At 41.5% G+C, this 14,380-nt stretch overlaps 1 protein-coding gene and 1 long non-coding RNA gene across 6 annotated transcripts in view; one reads left to right on the top strand and one right to left on the bottom strand.

Moving 5' to 3' along the window:
• Positions 1-3: 3 nt before the first annotated feature.
• REXO5 (RNA exonuclease 5) overlaps positions 4-14,380 on the top strand; it is a 23,201-nt gene continuing 8,824 nt past the window's right edge. For 3 of the 5 annotated variants that reach the window (XR_012654539.1, XM_075058461.1, XM_075058462.1), the window contains exons 1-18: positions 317-433; positions 2,052-2,173; positions 3,057-3,183; positions 4,032-4,116; positions 5,450-5,599; positions 5,771-5,859; positions 6,682-6,797; positions 7,600-7,738; positions 8,300-8,394; positions 9,187-9,289; positions 9,895-10,031; positions 10,352-10,460; positions 10,803-10,913; positions 11,037-11,174; positions 11,686-11,778; positions 12,289-12,508; positions 13,040-13,233; positions 13,801-13,910. Coding sequence is in view for 4 of the 5 variants with exons in the window: in XM_075058461.1 (XP_074914562.1) it covers positions 317-433; positions 2,052-2,173; positions 3,057-3,183; positions 4,032-4,116; positions 5,450-5,599; positions 5,771-5,859; positions 6,682-6,797; positions 7,600-7,738; positions 8,300-8,394; positions 9,187-9,289; positions 9,895-10,031; positions 10,352-10,460; positions 10,803-10,913; positions 11,037-11,174; positions 11,686-11,778; positions 12,289-12,508; positions 13,040-13,233; positions 13,801-13,910 (2,255 nt within the window). In the remaining variant the exon portion in view is untranslated. Of the gene's footprint in view, positions 100-313; positions 434-2,051; positions 2,174-3,056; positions 3,184-4,031; positions 4,117-4,573; positions 4,758-5,449; positions 5,600-5,770; positions 5,860-6,681; positions 6,798-7,599; positions 7,739-8,299; positions 8,395-9,186; positions 9,290-9,894; positions 10,032-10,351; positions 10,461-10,802; positions 10,914-11,036; positions 11,175-11,685; positions 11,779-12,288; positions 12,509-13,039; positions 13,234-13,800; positions 13,911-14,380 lie in introns of those variants that run through there. The other 2 variants (XM_075058460.1, XM_075058463.1) reach the window with 2 other exon arrangements.
• LOC142045225 (uncharacterized) overlaps positions 6,808-14,380 on the bottom strand; it is an 8,659-nt gene continuing 1,086 nt past the window's right edge. Inside the window, exon 3 of the long non-coding RNA XR_012654544.1 lies at positions 6,808-7,168. This is a non-coding gene — a long non-coding RNA (uncharacterized LOC142045225). The remainder of the gene's footprint in view (positions 7,169-14,380) is intronic.

The following is a 14,380-nucleotide window of genomic DNA, read 5'->3' as shown; positions in this document are numbered from 1 at the left end:
ACCCATCCGCGCCGGCGGCGGATCGGCTGCTCTGGTCTCGCCGGCAGGCAGGCGCAGGTAGCTGCGCACCGAGACGGCGAGCTCCCCGGCGTGGCTGAGGTGGGCTCGGCGGCCGAGGGTTTTTTTTTTTTCCTCCTCGGAGGAGGGGGCGGCCGGGGGTCGGCCCCACGGCGTCGGGGCAGCGGGCGACCCTCGCCTCCCGGTGCTGCCGGGGGAGCCCCGGCGGTGGGCTTAGGCCGCTGGGGCCTGGCCCGGGGCTGACCGACGGCCTCGCCGTGAGGGGCCGCCCTCACCGCCCGCTGGTTTCGTCTAGGCCATGGCAAAGGCCGTCTGCGTAAACGGGCACAAAAGGCCCGCCGGTGCCGGCGAGGAGGCGGGCGGACGGCAGGCAGCTCGGAAGCGGAGAAAGGCGGATGGCGGCCGCGGCCCGGAGGTGAGCAGCGAGGCGGGGCCCGGCGGCCGGGGCAGGGGGGTGGTGAGGGAAAGGCCGCAGGGCTGCGGCCGCGCGGTGGGCCTCGCTTACAGTCACCTCTTCGGGGGGTTTATTGCGGGAAAGTCAGCAAAAACGTGGTTTACTGGCAGTCCGGCTAGGGGGTTGGCTAAAGAGAGTGCCTGCGAGCGATGGCTTAGGTTCTGCTCCGAGAAATGTGGAAAGGAACTCGTTCAGAGCGCTAGGCACTTCCATTTAAGGAACCTTGTTGAAATATAAATACACTCTCCAATACGGTTTTTTCCCTAAACAAAGCAGATCGTGAAAGGAGCCTTGTGTCTGCTCAGCACATTCACACCTGAAGAGTGCAGAGTTTCAATTTCATGGTAACACCTTACTCACCCAGGTTACAGCTCACTTGGTACCCAGTATGGGAGAAGAGCAAGCATGTCTGACCTCTGAGATCGGTTTTATTTGTACCTGATTAGAGACTGAAATCCCTGTGGTTGGCAGGTAGCCTTTGCTTGGTGAAACGAAACTTCTGCTCCTTGGTTGGGTTTTTTTGGCAAAGCTCTCATTAGGCTGTATTGAAAACAACAGTGACATGACTTATTTGTCTAACTTGGCAAGAGAGATGAGGGACTAGCAATTACACTACCCTCTGTTATATTACCAGGTGATTCTTAACTGCTTGAACCTCAAAGGCTGTCACCTCTGTTTAGCTTTCTTACCCAATGACAAATGGCTTTGGAAGTGCACCAGCTCAATCCCACGTGGGCAAGCTCTGTCAAAATTAATGAGGACAAGGCTTGTCAGTGTGGTGGGGAAAACACAGCTTCTGGTAGTTGTTTATCCTGTGGGATTTGATATTCTGTAGTATTCTGTGGTCTTTTTTTCTCTTCCCCTGTATGCCGTGATGTTTTCTCATCACATAAAAAAAGAGTATCTTTAAGATTTTTACAGGCCAAAGGAGCTCCATTGGAACAGGCCATATGGTCAGTGGAGGACTCCAAAATCATGCATTCACTTACTGATTAGCTTTTAGGAGAATTTGTGCATTTAGGCTTAAAGAACTGTTGTGTTGAACTGTGTGGTACAGTCTCCACTCCATCTCGTCTACTCGATGCTTTCTCTCTGCAGGTTCTTTGGATTTTACGGAAACATTTTTTTTCCTGCAGGGGTCAGCAAACCCATCTGCCAAAACAGATCACATAATGTAAATGAAGCAAATGGGTTTCAGCAAAACCTTACATGAAGTGGCTGCATATAACACTTGTATAAATGCCCAAAGGTCTACAGCAGCAAGTGGGTGGAGAGAGGAGAACATCGTGTTTGCAAATCAGATAGCTTTAAGTCTCCTTAGTACATACATCTACTTACATTAATCTTTATTAAATAAATCTTTGAAGTTAGAGTACCTGGGTTATTGAAATATTGATAGTAAATTTAATATTAAAGTGTGATCTGAAAGGAAACTTTTGCCCGTAATAAGTGGAAGAGTTATTTTAAATGTAGTTGATTGTGTCCAAATAGTTTCCTTTTACCATATTATTCACTTCATTTTCCATGAACTTGTGTGATTACATAAAACCTTCCTTTATTAGTGTTTCCCTTTTTACAGGAAAAGTCATCTCACTTGTCAGCAGCTTTATTTGGTGAGGACTGCGAAATCAGCCATGACCAGCTGTATGAGTTGTTAAAGTACGCAGCTTTGGGAAAATGCCACAATGCAACACAGCCCAGGTATAACACATTCATATTCAGGAGTCAACCCTGTCTTGTGTCCTCACACGTTGTGAAAGGCATACCTAAAGGTATATTGGCCATGCTGGTTTTGGAATCCTTGCAACGCGGTTACCATAATGACAGCCTGTATTATGTAGATGCAGTTGTTGTTAGACTTGGCCAGAGACCAGAATTCCTCTTCTGACAAAAATTCTACTGTTTCATGGTTTTGTTTCATGCAGCTATCAAAAACTAAACAGTATTGTGGAACCGAAGAAACAAAATACCAGGTTAAAAATATTAACACGACACAAAAAATACTAACACATTTCACATCAGATATAATTGAAACAGAGTGTTCTAGAGTGTTTTGGGAAAAACATTTTAATCACTTTGCCCTTTTTCAGGGCAACTTTTCAGCAATGGAAGGGAAAGGCTGAGGAGGGTATATAACCTCACATGGCGAAAATATGATGAAATGTAATGAATCTTGAAATGAAACTTAAGGCAAAAATGATCCCACTTTAGATTTTTAGTAGTGAATAGAAAATGATTTTGTGAAACTTTTTTTGATGCATTAATTTGCTAGACTGCATCACCGCAGCTGAAGTTACTCGTGTGTTCATATGCTGATGCATATAAATGAGGTATAAATGTCTTGAAATGGTACTGCAGCAGAATTTTGCTATAACTCATTCTTTCTCTGTCTCCCATATTCTGTTGCTTCCAGGAATATGTGGCTTTTCGAGATAAGCCATAAAGCCTTTTCTCACTGAAGTAATTTGGCACTTTGCCGTTCACTGACTTAAAAGCTGTGCTAGTTCCAAGTTTGTTTTTAAGAGTGCTTGATAATTGTTTTGCTTTGATTTTTTTTTTTTAATTTATTTATTTTTTACTGCAGCTGGTGCCGTATTTATCACCAAAGACACCTGGCTGGGGTTGTGGTTATTGTTCTACATGAAATGAGCCAACTCCATTTCTACAAATTCTATTTGCAGTTCAAACACCTCAGAAAAGTGTTCCGGCATGTAAGTCCCCAGACAGTATTGCTGTCTTCTAAACTTCTTCCAGTCCTGAAACCATGTCCCAAGGATTAATTGCAGCGGTGAAATGACTGCCTTTTCCAATAGGAAGTGGCCATCTTTGACTCACAAAGCAAGCTAATGAGAGGATCTATTTGTAGCCATTGTCAGCTCAGAACAAAGGCCAAGGCTTTGATATTAGAAACAGGTTTTCAAGACTTGATGTCTTTGAAGCCTTACCAGGTGAAAAGTGTATTGATGTTTCAGTCGCCTGACTATTATGCTTCCTGCATCTTCAGGATGCCAATGAGATTAAAAATATCTTGATTAATTTGGAATGTACTCTGAGTGAGTGAGGAGACTCTCCAATAGAGTTATGCTATCCCACTGGCTGAAAAATCTCACTTTGACTATTTGCACTTTATGTCGAGTTTCTCCCATTTCCCAAAAAGATTATGAAAAGAATTATTTTAATTTTCTGAGTTAGAAGCAACGTTTTTGAAGGAAGACTTCTAGAGAATTCTCCCTGAACTGCAGCAAATGCAAATCGCAACTTAACTGGAAAGTCTGGAACTTGTTTTAGTTTCTATCAAAGAAGGTCTTGAGATTTGCCTTCTTGATCATATCAAGCAAGGCAAATCTGTCCCTTAGTACAAAGAATCCTGTATCGTCTGTCATTAAAACAGGTTTGGTTTCTGTTGAGTTTTTTTTTCTTCCTTGGGAAAACACCAAACATATTTCCACTACTTCTTTATCCGTCCTCCTCTAAATTTGGCTGGTTTGGGGATCAAGAAACATCTAATTTGCTTGATATTTCTTCTGTTTCAAAGTCTCTAACACATCTCTTTTTTCAGAGATTCACATTAACACCTTCCGCTAACTTCCTAGCCAGCCTGTATGGAGAAGGAGCAAACCTGAAACCTCAAAACACTGCACAAGGTATCTTGTTTGGGTTTGCATCATCTGTTTCAACCACAGTGATTCACTTCCAACAGTAATTTATGACTTTGCATCCTGTGCAATCCCAGTGTTTTGCTACGGTAAACTTGTTTACAAAGGAAAATGTACAGTGGCTTAAAACATGAGACTAGTTACCCTAACTAGTTCAGTAACTCTCTGTTGGGCTTATTGTCACAAGTAAATGCAAAAAGCAGAGAGAAAGTTTTTAACATGCTTAATCCAAAATTCTGACGCTTCGTTACCCATTTTGTGATTATTCTATTCTAAGATGTATCTAATAAAAGATACAGGGATATAAATCAGATTAAAGCTAAGTCGTTACTCATTTCTTAGTTTTCTGTGTTATATTGAGCAGCAAATCAAGGTAAAGAATGGGTGTGTTGACGACTGATTTCCTATTTTTACACTCTTTATAGAGGTGATTGTAATCCAACAGGCTTGTACAAAACCTGCAAGAGACTACAATGCGAACTTCACTGAAATTGTTAGAAGTATAACAAAGAATCTTGAATTCAAGTCCTAAATGGGAGAATGAACAGCTATTACTTTCAATGTATTGACAAAGTCCTCTAGCATCCTGACTGTAAACCTACTGCACAGTCACAGATCTGAGATGTCAGGTATACTTTTCTTTTAAGTGCCATCTGCAGAGAGTCACCTACAGGATAATTTAACTTTATACAGCTGTGGATTCTGGTGTCAGTTCAGTGCTTGCATCCTTGTGAGCCACACCTAGAGCACATTTTCTCCTGATAATACTTACAGGAAAGAATTTCACAGAGAAGGTAGAAAAAAAAAAGATAACTTCTTCTACAGCTTACATGAAGTAACAGATGATTATGTTGTCATGCTTATAAGGCAAGTTTGTTCTCTCTATTTCTGAAAGGAATGTGAGACAGAGACTTGTGATGTGACTTGCTTGTGAATCAGCCAGCAGTGTCAGTAGCTGAACTGAGAAAAGATTCAAGTATCTTGAATATCAAGTATATTTTGTACACTGTATACATTACATAGATTATATATATAATTATATATATAATGTATATAGTGTGTCTATATATATACACAATAGATGAGAGATAAACTGGAGATCTATATATATATATAAGTGGGGGAGAGAGAGAGATACAAATAAACTGGAGATAGACAGATAGATCGTTTGTCTGTCTGTCTGTCTATATCTCCAGTTTATTGGTCCAGGTAGTGTTTTCCTTTGAAATGGTGTAGCCTCTTAGTGTGCATACTAATGCAGAAAACTGACTGCAAGTAGGGAGTACTGTCTGAGCTTGACAGATGCTTCTGTATTTTACAGGTTTGACTTCCACTAGCAGTCAATGTATTCCTAAAAGCTCAGACTTGCAATGTGATCCCATCATTCGGAAATATGGAGAAAAAAAGCGAGGCCTTACTAGCTATACTCTAACTTTAGAAGAGCAGAAAAAAAATGATTATCCCATAAAAGGTCAGTTTTTGAGGGCTTTTGTTGTTCTGGGTTGTGTTGTTCTGGGTTTTTTGTTTTTGGGTTTTTTTTTAATTTATTTTGACAGTTAGTGATATGTTTGGTCATTTAAGATATGTGATGAGTTTTAGAGTAGAGAGATCTGTTTCTTATTCATGGGTCTCTTCATTCTAGGCTCCCCTGGATGTAAGGGCTATATATATACAGAGTGTGATCAGCAGAGGACGGACAGCAGCCCCCTCTTTGGTCTGGATTGTGAAATGGTAAAAATAAATGTGTGTGCCCTTGTAAAATATAGTCAAGCAACCAGACTCCTACCAGCTATTCCAAAGTGAGCCAAGCACCCTGTGTATTTGCTAAACCACTTATGACATATTAACATCTGCTGCCAGTCCCTTCATTGATGGTACCAATGCTAGTGCAGCCATGGGAAGGACTCAGGAAGTGGTTCTGGCAACAAGACAGAAATACTACCTTGAGCAGGGCAGCAGAGAGCTCAGTTCTGCATTGGCTGTCAGAGCAGCAGCTGGATCTGCCAGGCTCATCAGGAATGCTGCAGTAACCCTTGAGACTGCTGTGGAATTCCTCCTCCCAGCCCTCCCCAAGGTTTGGGAAAGAAAAGATGCTTCCCTATCACACATCTTTCCTTTAGCCATCAGTTCTTCTGGCAGCATGCTGCTCCTTTAGTGCAGTTTTGACCTTGCGGAGATGCCTATTTGGCATCAGTGTTGAGTAACTAATGATACAACCTGGGCTCTGCTTTTAAATTTTACATCTTTTCTGGTGAAGATGCTTAGTGACAGCTCTGCAGTGCAGAGCACAAACTGATTCTGTGAAATCAGCACTTCTTTATAAAGGTTTTCTTTGTGTTGTGCTTGCCTGTGTGTTTGCTGTGCTTATGGTGGGCATTTAACAATTAAAATGAAGCATGCTACAGTATAAAACAACTAGCTATGAGTGGTAGATCTGTAAGTTGAGGAACTCCTTAGTAGTGATGCTGGCTGCAGCCAAATCGGATGTTAGCTGAGGTTTTTGAGTGGGACCATCATGCTGATTGAACAACTGCCTCTGCTTCTTCCTGATAGTGCCTGACTGCAAAAGGAAACGAAGTCACTCGTGTCTCTTTGGTGGATGCAGAGGGTCAGTGCCTCTTGAATGAACTAGTCAAACCTGAAAGCACAGTACTGAACTACCGCACCAGGTGACTTCCACATAAGTTTCTTATCTCTTCGTCTTCAAGAGCTGCAACCCTTTCAGATTAAGCCTGTTACACAGGAGCTTTCAAAAGGCTTTGGTTTGCACAGATGCCTATTGCATTTCACTCAGCGTTAAGAATACAGTTCTTGCTGTGTGATTAACATAACCAACATTATGTATGCACTCTTTGCTACGGAGTGCCTGTGTGGCTACTAGGCAGAAGCTTTACCATTCTGCAGTGTTCTAGGAAAAGTTCTGTTACAAATTAATGATACACAGTACAAGTTAGTCTTTATTGCTGGCTATAAAATAAGATGGAGGGTGAGTGCAGGATTGCAGTCTGTGTCTCTCTGCTCCATAGCCAAATCTGCTGATCTGTAAAAAATGAACAGAGCAGCTCATCAGCTTGTGGGCTGGGCTCAGTATTATAACAAAACCAGGCAAAACTCAAGCCTTGTCTTCTCCAAAACTTTGCCTGGCTTTATGTAGGAGGGGACGTGCCAATCCCCTCAGGTTACTTGGAAGCATCTCCTTCCACCATCAGTCTTGCAGTATTTCCTTACCTGTGCTATCTGATGCCAAGAACTGTATCACTTAAGAATAAGTTATACTTGAGAGAGAGAAACTTCTGAAACAGATGTGGTAGCATAGCAGTTTAATACACCTGCAGTATAGCCTCTTATAGTAAATAGCATTCTGTCATTAGTTACACTGAATTCATATTTTACATGCCCTGCTTGTAATATTCTCCAGTAGGTGCTGTTGCTAATGTGTTGCTTTTACCTCATCCAACTTCTGTTTCGAAGATTCTCAGGAATCACAAAGAAAATGCTTCTTCCAGTGAAAACAAGACTGTCAGACATCCAAACCAGACTAAAAAAAATCCTTCCCCATGATGCAGTATTGGTGGGTCATTCTCTAAATGCTGATCTTCAGGCTTTGGAAGTGAGTATGCTTTTAAGAGTATTTTTCCCAAGCCTGTGATACTCATTTCAGACCTAGAAACTCTAAACAATTCCTTTTTTTATTAGTGAACACTTGTTAATTGCTTTTTATTATGAATAGCCTTATGTCTGTAAGGGTTTGAAAGAGAAAGACTCTCCTTACATCTATAAAATTTGCGAGGGGCTGTTCAGAACCCAAAAGGAAGGAAGGAGTCTGTCCAGACACAGATATGGTTGCAACGTCTCTACTTCAGCCAGATGCTTCTGATAGCTCTGTCATGGGAAGAACTGAAGTCCTTCCTGTATTTAATTTAATCAACCTAAAATGCTTGAATCATAATTAATCTTTCTAACCCAATCTAGGTCTTCCGAATAGAGTGTTAGAAAGGAGAGTTGGGCTTGTTTCATTATTCCCATCTGCTCTCTTGTTGTGGACCAGTTATCTGTTGTGTGAAACTGGCAACTGAAGTGAGAAGGCAGAGACACATAACAATGGGATTACTGCCCAATTCTATATGACTGCTGCTCATAAATTAAACTGGTGATGTTTTCTCTCCTCCAGATGATCCACCCCAGTGTTATTGATACTTCATTGCTTTTTGCCAGAAATGAGGGTCGAAGATTTAAGCTAAAATTTCTAGCCAAAGCTGTCTTAGGGTAAGAATATTACTGTATTGTCATAGGAAATATTAGAAACTGTCACGGTGGGTTATGGGATCTTGCTCTTCCACTAGTAGCTTGAGAAATTATTTTTTTTTTACCAAAATTCAAAAAAAAGGAGCAGGCTGTGCAAATAGACATGGTAAAGAAGAGTTTACTGCCTGCTTGAAACATCAGGCAGCATAATAAATTGGCTTGTCTTTGAGCAAGCAGAGACGCTGTGACCCAGCCAGATTTGAGCCCTAGCAAAAGTAGCTTTTCTGCAGGTAGCAGTACCAATGTATCAAATTGTAGAGCAACAAAGACACTCTGGCTCACACAAATGAGATCTGTTGCAGTTAGGGAGAAAGAAAGGCTAATGTGTGAAAGAATGATTCACTGACTTAATCATATTCCTCAGTGTACTAGCTACCACTGGATAGTATGTCTTAGAGATACAGTTCTCACCATTCACATAGTGAATATTAATATTCTGCAGTGCCAAACTTCATTGAGTTGGGTCATTGGTCAAGGAAGAAGTAAAATGAAAAATAGTCATGCATCAGAGTACTAAGTATTAGCACTGCTTCTGTCAAAGCCAGTAAACAGTGTTTTGCTCAACATTGCAAAAACATTTCTTGCAGTAACTTTGGGGAATATTTCACAAGAATGCTGCTACACAGAACTGAAATCCTTTTTGGAGAGGGGAAAGATATTTTGCCTGAAAAGGACCCAGTTTAGAAAAGACAGGATGTTGGTCAGTGTGGAAAAACAGATAACCTGCTTGTACACCTAATTTTGATGCCCTAGGAAGGAGATTCAGTGTGAACAGAAGCTTGGGCATGATCCTGCAGAAGATGCTAGAGCTGCATTGGAATTGGCTCAATTCTTTATTGAGCAAGGACCAGCAAAGGTAGCTATATCTAATTAAGATTTCTGTCCTTAATCACAGAATGTACAGTTGTGCTTATGAAGGAAAAAAAAACATTCCTGCCCATCCTCTTGTTGATTTAAAAGAGAAAATGGAGCTGTGATAGAGGCCTCAATTTTGACAGCTTGTTACTTTCAACATATATTCAGGTATCTTAATAGCCCGAGTATTGCCAGTGTTCCAGTACTCAAACACTGACATGAATCAGCATTGCTGCTGATCTTGAAGAATGGATTGGGTAGAGAAGGACTGAGACACTTCCAGCCTACGGGAATGCCTGTCATTTTTCCAGATGAAAGAAGTGAGAGACCTTGTACGTTGTTGTAGTGATTCAGCTGGTTTTATGAGTCTCTTGCTTGTGTCGTTGGTTTCTGAGAGAACTTTTTTTGGAGATGATTGCTGGTTGATGCTGCGAGTACTGCATGCTTGATCATTACAACAGAAAATAATAAGACAAGAAATTAATGCCTGTTTTTCTTCACTACTCTGGAGTGTGCCTAGATGACTCATAGAGAAAGCATATGCTTTTTGGTTAGCTACAATTAGCTCAGATGAAAGCCAACTACTAATCTTCTTCCTTCCCCAAGGTAGCAGAACTAAACTTGGAGATGCTTCTGACAACTGAAAAACTGGCTGAGGTTTCACAGAAAAAAGCTGTGTTACAGCCACAAGGATGCAGGGTCCAGAAACAGTTGAATGAGCCTCCACATTTATCCAAACCATGGTAATAAGATTCTCAAATATGCATGTTTTTCCTTCTGTTGAATCCTCAGTAAAATCAAAGAAGTGTGTTATGTTTTTCAGAAGCCATCAGGGTCTTCAGAGACACCCAAATAATTGTAGCATAGCACTGAAAAACTTTCAGAAGTTGCATCTTAAATTTCACAAAGCATCTTCTAGGCTTCTTTTGATGTTGAGGACAAGAATATTCTTTCAGATTTCTTTAATGAACTGTATAATTTTTCTCTGACAAGCACTTCTTGAAAGCTTTTAATTCACCATATTGATAAGTACTGTGATTCACAGCTTTTCTCTCTCTGCTAGCTTTTTAGACTGCTTGCAGGTGACTGGCCAGAAACCCCTCCTTTTGGGCAGACAGGAAATGGACTCTTCTGGCCTGTGTCAGAGTAACCTGAGCACTTCAAACAAACAGGTGAATGGACTTAGAGTGGGTTGGTCTAAGCAAGCATCAAAGTAATATCATAGTTCTTGTTCTGGGGGTGGGTAGATGAGTCCTATTTTAAAAAGCTGACTGACAGTACTGTTAGCAATGGTGTTAATACCATGTTAGCTAGATCCATTTTAACATTTTGGAAATAAGCTTTGATCCTCTACATCCTCTCATGACTCACTAAAGAAGAATTTCTGCCTGAGGGCTTCCTTGGACAATAATGAAAATTAAAGTTGAGAATTAAGTTCAATAGCTTTGTTTCTGATCCTTTGCAGTACAATTGTCTTGTACCTCTTTGAGCCTTGTACACTCTTTTCCCTCCAGATTCTTCAGAGGGCCTTAGAAGATGTTCCCCTGTCCACATTCAGTATCATTCAGTTCAGTTTGGGTCCGGAGTACATTGCATCTCACCTTCTTGCTGGACTTTATGAAAAGGTACTATTTTTTTGAAAATAGTCTTCATTGCTGAGCTTAGAAAGAGACTTTATTTATCTGGAGGCACCAAGTAGTTAGTTCCTTTGCTTTGTGAAGTTCCTTCTCTAATCTGTGTTCCTACAGGTGAGAAGCAAGCTGACTGACATGCTGACAATTTATGCAGGTCCTTTTGAAGAAAGCTTTTGTCTGAAGTCTGTGAAAAAAGAATTTGGGAGATGTGGACCAATCCAGTCCCTTACAGTGGTAACTGAAACATACCAGGTGAGGAGGACTCAAAGCATTAAGCTTGCTGATAGGCATGGAAGGCCCAAGTAGTCTCTTGGAAAGACATGGAGTAGAACCACTGAAATATCAGTTATTCTGTTTGGGGTTTTTTTCTGGTGGTTTAGTCATCAGCTACAACAATTCAGGGTATCTAAAAGCTGTTCCACACAATGACAAGAATAAACACAGCTCATGTGGCTTCACTGTGCTGTTCGTGCTAAAGGGCTTTGAGCATTGGAGAAGCTGAGATGTTTTTTGTCCCTCTCGAGAGAACTGATAAGCTAAGGCCTTTAATGGCAAAAAAAAAAGGTTGGTATTAATTGAGGAGCTAATTGAAGGTGGTTTTTTAACAGCTATGGTGTATGGAGTGTTACATATGTTACCCTGAAACCTATTTATATTCTATTTTTAAAAGAAAACGCAACTTAATATATTGAGACCTGACTTTTTAAAAGGGAGGGCTAACGTGTCTTATTGATAAGCCTGGACTATCTTATTCTGTTTCAAGCCCTATGTCTGTATCCAATACGAAGTGCTGGAAGCTGCCCAGCTTGCTGTGGAAAGCCTAAATGGAGCTGAGGTAGCAGGATCCTGCATTAAGGTAAACAATGCAAACAGCAAAAGTCTAAGTTATGTTGAGCACAGGAACAGTATCCAATATGTCTCTCTTAACATCTACTTACAGCGTAGCGTCTGGGTAAATGCTGGCTGGTTGTGCTGTTGCCATCTCCCTGTCCCTGGACAATTCAGAGCCACTGGCAGAAAGGAAATGGTTATAGCCCTCTTTTTTCCTTTCTGCCTGTCAGCAGAAGGGAGGTTAGAAAGCATTCTGACCTCCAACTGCAGCTTTAAAAGGAAGAGCCAAGTAACTGTGTTAAAATGCCATATACAAAGTATGGCGTTCTTAATTTTGTAGTGTTTCTGCATTACGAACATGATCTCTCTTCCTTTTTCATGATAATTAAGTTAGCCTTCATTAGTTGTATTTTTTTCAAGGGAGGAAAAATAGCCTGTCAACTTCGGTTAATAAGAGAAAATAATTTAAAATAGAAGCTCAGAACACAGCTGCTTGGGCTGAAGTGCTGTGTTTGTTCCTGCTGAATCCACCCAGGTCCAGAGACCCATCACTGCAGCAATGCTGGACTGTGATGTTTGGATAAAGGAACTAGAACTGGACGTAGAAAATGAAGGTGTGATTTATGTGGCGGGTCTAAAGGAGTCATTAACAGAGACGGACTTGCAAGAAGAATTCAGCCAGTTGAAAGACCTGGAAACACTGTTCCTGCCAAAGGATCTCCAGAGTGGAAAGCACAGGAACTGCTGTTTCCTCAGTAAGTAGCTTCACATACAGCCTGCTTATTTCCTTCAAATAAGCTTATTTAGCAGCCCTTGGGACTTTGCACAGACACAGCAAGAGCTACTGAAACTCATGTATGCTCAAAGTGATGGTACTTAAAATACTCCAGTAAAAGCCTGTATTGTTTGGCGGAACAGTTTACAGCTAAATATTTAAAAGGAAAAAAACCTGCGTAAAAAAAAAAAAAATCTTTACTTAGAAAAGTTCCAGGATAGTTCATTGGCTCCAGTACCTCAACATGAGGACTGGCTACTGTGCAGCTTCACACAGACAAGTAATCACCTCTAAAAAGGTGAGGCGAACAACTGGATGAGTGCTGTTGCAGTCAATTGGCGTTTCTATAGTCTGATGTTTACCTGTAGCAAGATGACGGATCTGCTTGCTGCAGTGATTTCAGTTTCTCATCTCCCTCCTGCTCCACACCTTTAGCCCTGCACTACGTGTGCCAAGGAACAGGGGAGCAACATCACTGCCAAAGCATGTTCCCCTTCTCTTTGTGTTTCAGAATTCCAGAAATCACAGAGTGCTCTGGATGCCCTTGAAGTTATAAATGGATGGACTGTGAAGGGTAGCAAACTAAGAAGTAGGAACGCTCTTGCTTCAGGTCACCTCTGGAGATGGCTTTGGCAAGTGAATCACAGCAATGGGAAGCAAGGAGGAAACATCTTACATGAGAAAATGGAGCAACTGTCTGACTCTGTGAGTTTAAGGCTAGGCTGATGTTCATTGCAGTTAGTGAGGAGGTATTGCCCTGGGAACCAGGAGTGATAACTTTGAGCGCTTAGGTGCAGAGCTGCATGTAACAGAAGGGTCTCCTTGTGCTGGAGCAGAGAGGCTGCCAAGGATCAGTTCCCACAAGGCAGTTTGGAGAGGTCATACCACGTGAGATAAGGTGATGTTTGCAGGGTACTCTATAACCTTAAAACCAGCATAGCTGCTCAGGGCAGCAAGTGATGCTACACAGGAACTGAAGCCTACCACTTGAGAGCAGACAGAGCAATGTACAGGTGTAGCAAGTGGTATGAGAGTCAGAGGGAGAGGTGACTAGTTGTGTAGCTGTACAGGAAAGAACAGCTCCAGTTGCAGCTCTCATTTTTACTGGAGGAGGCTGCAGTGCCATTTGAGTGGGGCATGTGGTTCTCCCTGCTGCTGTCCTCACCTGTTCAATCCCTGACACTGCCCAAGGGTCCGTCTTGCCACATTCACTTTTAAGTGTGATTGCTGTAGATGAGTGGGGGATTGTAATGCTTATATTCTGTTATGCAGGAGCAGGATCTAAGGAAAAAGGTGAAGAAGTTAGACCACCATATCAAAAAGCTTTATAGAAGTCTGCAGAATAACACCCTGTGCATAGTTCTCTTCCCTGGAGTGAACAGGTAACTTGCCACCTATTTTGCAAAGAGCCAAGGAAAATATATAGCAAATTATTTTTATCTTAATCTATTAAAAATTAAAACCCTGCACAAGGAAGTGAAAGCCTGAGAGAAGGCCTGAACAAGCTGTTGTACTTACTCAGTCTGACTTTCATGTTAGGCCAATAAAACCTCAACAGTAAGTTCTGCCCATAAGCCATGCCTGATCCAGAACAAGCACAAGTGCTGAAACCACTTACGTAGCTGATGGTCCAGATTAGCAAGGCTGAAGTACACAGTGTTGATTAATTATACAGGTCTTGTCAGTTCACCTACCTTCCCCTGTTGGATGTTTCATCCCTATTGAGAACAAGGTAAGTAAGTTTTATGTGCCCATGAGAAAATTGAGCAGAGTTTCTACAGCAGCCACTCTTTGGAGTGGTTTTGGTGGGGTTTTGTTTGTTTGTTTTTAAAACTACCTAACTGCTGCAGCC

Source organism: Buteo buteo, chromosome 27 (assembly GCF_964188355.1).
Source record: "Buteo buteo chromosome 27, bButBut1.hap1.1, whole genome shotgun sequence".
Lineage (NCBI taxonomy): Eukaryota > Metazoa > Chordata > Aves > Accipitriformes > Accipitridae > Buteo > Buteo buteo.
Note: the sequence above shows the minus strand (reverse complement) of the source record. Positions and strands in the feature narration are given on the sequence as shown.